This window comes from Squalius cephalus (genome assembly GCF_949319135.1).
Source record: "Squalius cephalus genome assembly, chromosome: 24".
Taxonomy (NCBI): Eukaryota; Metazoa; Chordata; class Actinopteri; order Cypriniformes; family Leuciscidae; genus Squalius; species Squalius cephalus.
In genome coordinates, this window is record NC_137145.1 from 17,443,871 (window position 1) to 17,455,829 (window position 11,959).

At 36.8% G+C, this 11,959-nt stretch overlaps 1 protein-coding gene across 1 annotated transcript in view; it reads right to left on the bottom strand.

Moving 5' to 3' along the window:
* kcnip1b (Kv channel interacting protein 1 b) overlaps positions 1–11,218 on the bottom strand; it is a 47,388-nt gene extending 36,170 nt beyond the window's left edge. Inside the window, exon 1 of the mRNA XM_079861003.1 lies at positions 10,456–11,218. Within this exon, the coding sequence (XP_079717129.1) occupies positions 10,456–10,543 (88 nt within the window). The 5' untranslated portion in view covers positions 10,544–11,218. The remainder of the gene's footprint in view (positions 1–10,455) is intronic.
* Between the last annotated feature and the right edge of the window lie 741 nt (positions 11,219–11,959).

Sequence of the window (11,959 nt, forward strand, 5' to 3'; positions counted from 1 at the left end):
GCAAGAGTTGCAACTATGGCAGCTGAGAAGGCCATTCTTTGTGTTCTTTGTTAAGAATTTTCTGAGCCTGATGAAGTCGGTATAAATATGTTTTTAATACTACAAAATATGCCCGATGTTACAGTTACTGCACTTGCCGCCCAGAACAAAAGAGTGAAGGGATTGCTGAAACTGAAATGGAAGCACACATCTTACCTAATTCAGACTAAAACACATCTATTTAGCCTCACATACTGACTTTATTTGTAGTTCATACTGTTTTAATACGCTGTTTTCTTTCTCATTTTTAGGAAAAGCACTTAATTATTGTTTATTTCTATACCAAATGTCATACACTTGCAATGAAGCTAAAAATATAAACAACTACATCATTATGTTGATATTCTATATTTTTACATTAAAACTTATGACAAACATGTCTTCTAATATCCTCAGTTGTTGCGTATACGAGCTGCATCGAACACATTTGTAAATGACTTTCCTTGAACCCATTGTGCGAGTTCACTCTAATACCGTGTGCTTTATGTTGCTGCTGATTGGACTGCAGTTCTGACACACCCACCAAACAAGAGAAAACGTATCTCAAACCCCGTTGCACACCGGTGCACGCCGTTTCCAGGAAACATGAAGTTCAACCCGGAAACCATAGCAAAACGTTGCGCACCGTTTTGAACTTGAACGTGCCCCATGAAACATGAACATGAAACAAAAAAACAAAACTATATGTTACACCAACATGTTTTTGCCTAATTCGTGAGAAGCATCAGTAGGAATAATTTATTATTATTATTATTACTATTAATGTAAATTAAAAACCTTGCAATTTATTTCTGTAATATTATGTAAATTAATAATTCAGTCATGAAATTCTAGATAGCGCAGGCTGACTGGTCCTTTAAATGCTGTCTGTAAGCAATCACATCATTATCGCATGACACAAGCTGATTGGCGTATGCTGATCCTGTAGCCAATGAGATTGCTTGCTCAACATTTTAATAGTTCCTCCACCTCCCCCAGCTCCACCTGCTTAGATCTGCTATGGGGTTTACATGTCTATTCTTGCAGCATATCTTACATGCTCACAGCAGCGTGTCTGTGTATCTATTGGCAGTATATGCACACACACACACACACACACACACACACACGCATAGTATATATATATATATATATATATATATATATATATACTATGCGTGTGTGTGTGTGTGTGTGTCAGGCCAGCTGCAAGTAATGTTTAGTCCTTGAAAGAAAGAGAAAGAAAGGGAAAAAGAAGAGGTGTGTTCATAGCTAAATGTTTCTATTTGTGTGTTTGTTCTTGTGTGCATAGAAAAGGACAGGAAGAACAGCAAACGAGAGAGAAAGAGAGCTGACTGCTATCTCTAGGGAGAGTTCGGTCCAGGTGTTTCTGAAACAAGTGCGTCCAAGTGTGTGCCAATGTGCGTGTGTGACCCTTGAAAAGTGCTGAATGCCTCTGCGTCTGTGTGAGTGTGAGTGTGTGTCAGCGTGGCTACTTCTGCTCAAGCTCACATAGACTCAAACACACCTCTGGGACACTGCAGTCAGGTGGACTCTGCTCTCACACACATGCAGTGCTGTTCCGCTCTGTTCTCTCCTGGTTCCAGCTTATCTCTCCATTAAAAGTCAAGTCAATTAAATCGCCTCTGTTATACAGCAGTGTAACCATGGTTACACACTGTATGCATGCAAACCTTAGTTTGCCTGTACAAAGCCTGTTGTCAGAAGCGTGAAACCAGGTTTTCAGTTGTGTTTTATGAAACATGCTGCACTGAACGTTGCTTGAGCAAACTAAATAACAGAAATCTACATAAACTCTGAAACACTGCAGTGCAGTTCTTCAATGTTTATTTTTTCTTACATCATTTTATTTTTAGGTGCATAAACATGTTAAAACTGCAGTGTGTAATTTTTCCTATGAAATATCACACTATGTATTTATATTTGTGGTGCTTTTTCTTGAGCATTCTGCAATTTCATAAAGCTGCTGCATTATTCAAAACATCTCCTTTTGTGTTCCACAATAGAAAGTAACTGATACAAGTTCAAAAGACACAAAAGTGAATGGCCATCCTGATTTATTCAGGTTAATTGGGACACTTATACCACTGAGGTGATTGGGAAAAAGTGTCCCATTTAACCTGAATTAACCCTATAACTGGTTCAGACTGCAGTGTATATTTCCAGTGCACAGTTATAGACCAATGAATGATAAAGATCACACCAAGAATGATAAGTACAAAAAGATAATGATAACCATATTAGCATCCACACCAGTGGACAATATCATTCTGTTTATTGTAAGAAAGCGCTGCAGTTTTGTCATCTTCCGCTTTAAATGCTCAAGCTCTTTAAAGCATGATGGATTCTTATTGACTGTCAATGTTTTTATTGTTCATCAGCTAGAAAATAAATCGTTCTGAAAGTGATTCCAATGATATAATTTCTCTGTGACATTATCGTTATAGTTGCGGCGTGGACTCTGCTCTTCTTTCACACTTAGAACATATTTTCATTACAGTTATCATCCTTAGTGTGAACGGACTTAATGCACAGATCAATGCGAGCACACAGGACCTGAGTTCAGTCTCCCACATACATATTAGCATGCTAACACAGGCATATTCTTTTAAAGGTCATGAAAAGGTCATTAGGAAGTCAGAATATTTTTTTCCCTCTCTCTCTAATTACTTTTCTCCTTCTTTAGATAAAAGGAAATATGTTAGAGGTTGGGTCCTGCTGGCATTGCCTGTGTTATTGCCGCAAGTTATTATGAACCTCAGAGACACACACTCACACACACGTATTATCAACCGCTCAGCAGGAGCAGGAGGCCGAGGTGGAGGAGGACGTGAACAGGCCTGAATAAATTTGAGATGTGAATGTTTCACATCTAATGTTACATTTACATAAGATGATGCTGAGGAACATTTGGCACCTCCACAGCTGCTTGAGCCAAAACGAAACGGAACAGTGCATGGAGAGAATGCCGGTGTTTGAAAAGAGATTGAAATTCAGCAAGTGACAGAAGGAGATAGCCTAGAAGAGGAGAAAATGTGCGAAGGAGGGAAAGAGTGTGGGGGAGAGTTAAATTGCATTGGCATTGTAGCTGTCAGACAGATGGTAACAAACTATAGTGTCAACTAAAGAGTTTAAAACCAGATGGAGAACTAAAAAAAATAGATCATATTAGTTCAATGGATAAAAAGCACCTTGACTCATATACATCCTCATTGCAATTTATTTATCCAATTTCAAAGACATTTTCAGTATGCGCTCATTAAAAACCTCTCAAACATTTTTAGTTTTGCTATTGTAAATCAGTAACACTTGTCATTTAGACTACCCTTATTTATTGCATCTTAAAGAGGTCATCTCTATTGGGGTTGTATATTGAGAACATTCTAATGAACTTTTGAAATAATAGTTCAATGTTTTTTATTGGAAACTAGCTGCAAACACGTTTCATTTTGTAAGTGTAAGTTAGATGTGTGTAGCACCTTCCACTCTGCATATCAGATGGGATGATAATCAATAACTGGTATTTTGGTCTGTTTCTCACACAAAGCTACTGTATGGTTTTGAAGATTTGGAATATAGACTGAGTCATATTATGATACTTTTGATATGATAGCCTACTTTTATGGGGCTTTTTTCATTTTGGAGCTTGACAGGTCTAGTTCCTTTCACTTTCGTTATAATGAAAAGAGGTGTGCAGGATATCTTTCAAAAATTCACCTTTTGTGTTTTACTGAAGAAAGAAATTTATACAGGTTTAGAACTAGGGTTGTCACAGTACCAAAATTACAGTAGTCGGTACCAATATACCAGTCTCAATACCAGTTACTGAGAACTTTTCAGAATTCATTTTCTGAATCTAGGGACAACTAAAAGTTTTTTTGTCCCAGATCTGAAAGGTACTAATAGATTAGAGATGTAGGAAGGCGTTGGATTATTCAAACATTTACAAACAAATAAAAGGATTTTAAAATCAACTCTAAAACGAACCAGCAACCAATGAAGTGATGATAAAATTGCAGTGATCGTTATGTTTTTGCATAGACATGTATACACAAAGAAGATACGCAGAGAGAATGATCTCGATAAAAAATAAAAAAAATAAAAAAAAGATTATCCTTGTTTTATTTTCATTTAGCTTAAAAAATTTACCAGACATTCACATTTGAATATCATTTAAGCAAGCCAGCAAAGGCTCAAGTGAATTATTTCCAGAGTGTTTGAGTGGGACATAAATCTAGTTGTCGTCTGCATAACAATAGAATAAAACATCATGTTTCCTAAAATGGAGCCCGAAGGGAGCATATATAAAGAAAAAAGGGTAGGGTGGAGCCCTGAGGGACCCAGAGGACTCAGATGAGCCAAAACTGACAGTGAATTTACAATATTTCAAAAAGGAGCTGAACCAGTTTAATACAGTTCCTTTCAACCCCACATCAGCTTCAATTAGAGAAATAAGGATATCATGGTCCACCATGTCGAATGCAGAGCTGAGGTCACCAGCATCAGTTGTCAATGTCAAATAAATATAATTGAGATTCGGTACTGTGGAGTGCTCTGAAGCCAGACTGAAACCTCACATAGATAGAATTTAGGTTAAGATAAGAATGAAGTTGACATAAAACAACTTTTTCGAGAACTTTGGAGATGAAAGGTAAATTAGAAATGGGCCTATAGTTTTCAAGGATAGCAGAATCAAGATTTGGTTTCATAAGAGATGAAACTACCAGAGCACCTGGAAAAGTCCCCAGACTTAGTGATTTATTGACAATAGAGAGGCCAATCAAAACTAGCCCAAAAATACGCCGAAATTGTACTTGAAAAATCAACCCGCGGCAACAATTTAAAAGTAACAACACCGATAAGAGCGTTTGAAAGCAGAGTTAGTCCAGAAAGGATGTTTTTTTTTAGTATTGACTTGGTAGCGAAGTACCAGTCTTTTGCCCTTTACTGTTTAGACACTAAATCACTGAGTCGCTTTCCATCTCTTTCTCTGTTTCTCTCTTTTTGAGTGTGGTACATCTTGGTCTGCACTATTCTAAAATGTTCTGGTTTAGAGTCCTCAGGCAACTGGACTGTGAGCATTGCATCAGCACTTCAGACTTGATAGCCTATAATTCATAAAAAAAAATCTATTAAAGACACATGAATTGGGAGAGGTTGGACTTTAGATGCAGTGGAATTTTGTAATCAGAACCCCAAAGGTTCAACCAAAATAATTGATTCACCCTCATCCAAACCTGTATGACTTTTTGTGGAACAAAAACAAGGAGTTATTATATATTTACACAGGCAACAAGCTGGTGCAAAACTCTAAGTGAGTCTGCATCAGTATTGATTCCGCCAATCAGAAGGGTTCACATGAAGTGTTGTATGGATGTAACGTACAGTTCCTGTACAGAACAGGGAAGATTTGCAGGATGTCAAAGGAAGTAGGCAGGATTGATCGACCCTGTACTCTTTTAAAATGTCAAATGCTCTTTCTCTTTCCCCATGAGGCTTATTCTATTGGAGCTGTAAAACTGCAGTAACACTAACATAGTCATTTTGTCACCCATACCAAAAATGTTTTCAATGTCAAAAACATTGTTTTCATATTGTATGAGTTTCCACAGACATAATGATTTTTATACTGTACAAACTGTATATTCTACCCCTTTATACACTAACCCTACCCCTTAACATGCCATCACAGAAAATTTTCTGCATTTTTACTTTTTCAAAAAAAAAACCCTCACTTAGTATGATTTATTAGCTGTATTCTTTAAAAAAAATGTCCCCACAAGAACAAGGATTTGGGATATTGCCATCTTTGTGGTGACATTTTGTCCCCCCACCCCCCTCACACCTTGCACTTAAACACAACACTTACACCTTGCCATGTGCTTGACTGACCTTGTCACTCGTACTCAAAGGTTGCTACTGTAACAAGTCTACGTGGGCAACAATATTTCTTCCTGCAGTGTTCTCAATTTTTTTTTTCTGGCCATAGGTTTAAAAAAAGGTTATGATGGAAGATCTGGATACGGAATGTGCCATACAGCTTACATAGACAATTTTGCAACATGAATTAATGAGTGTATAAATTATTAATGTATGGAAATAGTGCATATTTAGGGCAGAGCAGGAGGAAAGGCTCAGAAATTCACCATTAACACTCACCATTAACCCATTAATAGGTTGACTGACGTAAAGAGCAGTGAACTAGAATAACCATGATGGACGAATACAGTCTCTCTCTCTCTCTCTCTCTCTCTCTCTCTCTCTCTCTCTCTCTCTCTCTCTTTCTCTCTCTCTCTCTCTCTCTCAAACTCTATTCACTGAGTTTTCATTACAAATTCCATACTATTCAGTTATGTTTTGTTCTGTCTATTGAGTAGACAGAATATTCAGAATATTTATAGAATATTACTTCAGAATAGTATAGTTCTATAAATATTCTTTCCTACTTTGCTTTGATAAGATTCGATTAAAGATTCTACTATTTTGTTAAGTTGCCATGTTCTCTCATATGTTCTGCTAAAGACCTTATTCTATTCTTTATTTTTTTTTGTTACGTTTTAATTTTTCTAGCCTGTTCTGGTGCTAAAGATTTTATTCTATTCACGATTCCATTTATTTTGTTCTCTTTAGAGAAGAACAGAATAGTATCTATGCAAACTATTCTATTCTGTTTGATAGAAATGCCATTCTGCTCTATTGAGCTAAAATTCTATTATATTTCGTTCATTTGATTCTATTATATTCTGCTAAACATTTTTTTCTAATTACAATTCTATGTATTCTATTCAAATTCTATTTTACTTTGATGTATCCTAATAAATATTCTATTCTACTCTATTAAACATTATTTTTATTGGGTTTAAACTATTCCAATTGTAGCGTTTATACGCCCACGTATAAATATAATTAATTATTATTCATAACTAATTGTGATCAATAATTAATAATTTAATTATTTTCAAAATTTACTGTAACAGAATCAATAATATGATCATTTATCAGTTCATCCAATGAACAGAAGGCATAAACAATTATTAACTCTAGGAAATATAATATCTTCCTGGCCAAGAAAGAATAACCCCCTAACAGTAAATTAAGAAATAGGGTAAAAGCATAGGTAACTTTTGATCGAAGTTCAAGATAATAAATTTGATAAGCACATACACAAGCAATATCTTTTCAAATACAAACAATACTTTATTGATTATATACTAACACATACAGCTAATCTCTAACACAAACACACACACACACACACACACACACACATTCATACGAGTTGCAGAAAGGAAGAGAGTGAGGAAAGAGTGGGTTTAAGAGTGAAAGGATGAAATCTCACGATTCCATATGCACTTAGACATGACCTGGAACGAACCATCAATCATTAATTTAACCCTTCTATCGTTTCTTAGACAGGTTATTAAATTTATGTAAATACACCAGTGCAGCTTTTAGTCTGGAGGTACTTGCTTGTCTTTGCGTTCCTTTTTGGGAATTCCCTTCGTTGCGTAACAGAGGGTTTCCCCGGGTTCGTTCGTCGGCTGTGGTCTCCTTGTGCCTGGGTCTGCGGCGTTCCAGTCACGTGTTGTGCTGGCGGATGAATTGAAAGTCTTTGTCTGAAGCTGGCTTTGCAGAAGAAACGTGGTCGGAATCTTGTCGCAAAACTTAACTTAGAACCGAGACTCACAACGGAAAATAAAGTAAAACTTAGAAAAGGAAAGAAGATTTAGACTAGAGTAGTAAGATGGCTTGAATAAAGCTGTTGAACCCGTTCTTCTGATCTTAATTTGGGTTCCTCGGTCTGCGCGTTTGTTACATGGTTAGGCTTCTGCCGGAACTTAGAGAGCGAGAGCACAGAGAGAGCTTCGAGAGCAGCGAGAGAGAGAGCTTAGAGAGAGCTTAGAGTTTTTGGGTCTAAGGGTTTTAACCTAAAAGTTTGTCCCCCCTCTTGAAGAGATCGGACCAATTAGACACTGCCTTTGTTTTCCTCATCGTAAATCATGCATTATCTGGGGTGTGTTCTAGCAGAGAGAATAGAGGCCACAGTTTAGACATGCTTTCTAATTAAAAGAAGATCAAAACATATTACACAGATATCATTCAAACCATCTTTTGAATCACGAGCATACGATCATACTGGTATGAAACACAACACACTTTCATTCAAAACATCTAACAGTTATAACCATTAAATGACTTACATGGGATTAACGCATATTAAATGGACACATATATCGTAGAAACACATAGAATGATGTATGATGTTTTTATAAGTCCATTGAAAATTGTTCTTGAATGAGTTTTATGGATTTTGATATGTAAAAGTCTTTTGGTGTGTAAAGTGTATGGGCTTGGAAACACCCTGAGGTCATGGGTATTTCCTGCTGAAATCTGTTTGTCTCTCTCATGGGACCAAGATGGGGTCTGTTAGCCACAGGGGTCATGTGAACTCTTGTTAGGGCCCTGAGCAGTAATCATCTCTAAACCGATTCGTCTTGCAAAACTATCAAACGTTGACCAGTTCTTCCTTAAGTTAACCAATAAAAGTCTTTGGTAAGCAGACTTTCTGGAGACTGGGTGATTTATGGCTCTGGTTCGTGAGGACTCTTGTGTGAGACCTTGGTCTCTGTCTTTCTCTTAACCAATCAGTAATTTCGGCAACGAAGATAGTATTGACCAGTTATTTCGTTAGTGCTGGGGGTCAGTTTTAAACAGCCCGACTGGTTGGCGCCTGGCCCCGATGACAAGATGGATGAGGATCATGAGACGTTCTGAACAAGTCTTCCCCCCCCCCCCTCATTCATCGAGAAGCAGAGAATTTGAATTAATATTCAAAAAGAAGATGAGTCGGTGGTTGGTTCCTTCTCATTGTTGTTACACAATATATTCTTCTCTATACATAATTTTGCTATAGATTCTAGTTTATTAAAGATTTTATTCTACTCTATTCTGTTATTCTGTTCTACTTTGTTAAATATTCTATTGTATTCTGCTAAAGCATAAGTTTATTGTAATCTATTGTATTGCATTGTCTCTAACTACACTTTTAGCAGTTCCTTTGGGGGGGAAAGACTATCTTGTTGTCTCTGCTACTATATTTTACTTGCACAGCCTAAGATAACACTAAGATAAAGTCAGTGCACTCAAGTACAAAGTATTTGAGTCACAGCTTCCTTCCACAGCTTTAGCGCTCTCTGGGTTTATTTCCATACTGTGTTGCTATAGTGGTCTAGAGAGTGGTTTAGATTCTATACGGTCTCTCCAAATCCTCAATATCCCCTTTAAATTAACTTCCTACTCCCATGTGTATTGGAAGAACATCAGTGAGGAAGATCTAATGAAGGAGTGGAGAGATAGCGGGGTTCAGCCAGGTTCAGTGACAGCAGATAAACAGCCACTGCTTGGTTACCGCGTCTCCACGGGCACCGTCGGCATAGAGATGAACCATGCAGTGCTTTTTCTGCTGACACAGTGCTATGATACTCGAAAAAAAGAGATAAGAGATATGAAAGAGAGTAAATAATACCACTGCCAAACAAAGCGCCCAGACTCTTCTTTAAAGGAAAAAAAGTGATAAAAGGACGATTTTCTAAGACCCAAATGAGGTGGAAATGTGTGCTAATGAAAGACTCCAGGTGAAGCATAAAAGAGTGAGGCATTGAAACTCCATCCTAACATTGGCGTATTTTTCTATTTTGTGCTTTTATACAAGCTTCAAAAATAAATAAATTAATAAATAGACAAAAACATTATAAACGAATACAGGTAAATTGGGACACTTAACACGATTCTGTTCTAAATTGCTCATATCCCATAAATAATACCATTTTCAATAGCAAAATTATTCTCTACACAGAGAAAAAAGGAAGAAATCTTAAAAAAACAACAACTTTGCATTACATATTTTACAGTAAATAAAATATTAAAAATGTTATATTGAAAATAATATTAACATACTTAAATATACTAAAAACAAAAACTTTAAATATAATATTAAAATATATTTTTTATAGGCCTAGTAAATATAATAGCAATATTAATGATGAATTCTTACTAATAAATAGAATATTAAAGTTTATACTGAATATAATGACTGATATTACGAATAAAACATTGAATATAATATAAAAAAACTATAATAAAATATTAAAATACAATTTTATAGTAAATATAATAGCAATATTAATGACAAATTCTTACTAATAAATACAATATTAAAAAAGTTTATACTGAATATAATGACTATTATTACAAATAAATACTTAAAAATCATATAGAATCTAATATTACAGTAAAGTCTTTATTTTAAATATAATATAAAACCCCAAAACTTTATTTGTCCCAACTAACTTCTACTCAACCTTATAAACAAGCTTCCCTTTTTCTTTGAGCTTGATGTTAATGAAGGTGTCTTACCTTTACTGAGGGTTCCTGAGACAAGCCTCTGAAGGGACTGAATGAGCTTTAGCACCCCCTGTCTGCAGCGGCTGGTACAGCCAGCCATGATGAGAGAGAATCCGAGGGTGCACAGAAAGCCCCTGCAACAGCCCAAACACCGCACAGAGCTGCTTTCACCAGTGGTGCTCACAGACGAGGCGCACGTCCCATACGAGCCTCTCTGTGGACTCCAGAGTGCTTCTCACGTCACAGTCTCCCACGTTTAGTCCCACAAGAGCTGCGCTTTAAGTCCAAGAATGAGGTGACCAGGATGCCCTCCGTCCAGACAACACACACACCTTTCGCCCACTCTCCCCGCACACTCTCACTCAAACAAACACACACAAGACGCTCACAAAGTGCCTGACCCTGTTTTTCTTCTGCCTCTGTGCCAACTGTTTAAAGTATAGAAGGAGAGTTGCTGAAACAGCCTACTGCTTGTGTGCAAAAGTTCGAGAAGGAAAAGTTGGTGAGCGCTGCAGGCTCAAAGCTCAGAGACCGACCTGATGAATTATTAAGCGGATGGCAAGAGCCCGCTGCTGTGCTACACGAACTAAGAAGTGCTCGAAGGAAGTGGAGTGTCCATGGAGACAAAAGAGTGGCTTTCCTTTTCTTTCACGATGCTTCTGGTTACGCCTCTGTGTCTCTCTTCCTCTGGTTGTATGTGTGTGTGAGAGTGTGTGTTGTGGCGTGAAGTCGGTGGTCTGCTGCGGTGTTTCCGACTGCTCTGTGCTGCTGGACAGATCCCTGCAGCATAAAATAAGAGACAACTGTGCTCTCTCTCTCTCTCTCGCTCTCTCTCTCTCTCTCAGAAAGCATTTCTTGCACACCTCTCTCACTCTCGCTTTGTCATAGCTGAGTTAAAATATAGTAGAATAGATAGAATAGGTTATTAAAGATAATATTCTATTAAAAACTATTTATCTTTTGTATGTATTCTAACATATTCTATTAGTTTCTGTTCCATTCTATTCTATAATTTTCAATTATATTCTACTCTATTCTGTTAAAGATTATATTTCATTAAAAACTATTCCATTCTGTTTTTCTAGTCTCTATTATATTAAAGGGGACATATTATGCAAAATTCACTTTTACATGGTGTTTGAACATAAATGTGTGTCAGCAGTGTTTGTACACAACCATAATGATAAAAATCCACCCACTCGTCTTTTTTTAATCCCCATAAATCATGTCTCAGAACAAGCCGTTTGCAGATTGTAGCTTTTGTGATGTCACAAATGCTTAGGCCCCACCCATGACTGCTGACAGACTCCGCCCTATTCGCATAGACTCCGCCCCGAGTGAGCTGTACACAATCCTACATTTATCTTCTTGCCAGAGCATTTAACAGCAGCATTCAAGTAAGAAATGTATTCTTAATAAAGCTATACTAAAGTTATTCAATCAAGACCAGTGAGTGATTTTCTGTTTTTCTTTTGTTGTTTTATTCATATTATCAGCATATATAGCAGGTACTATA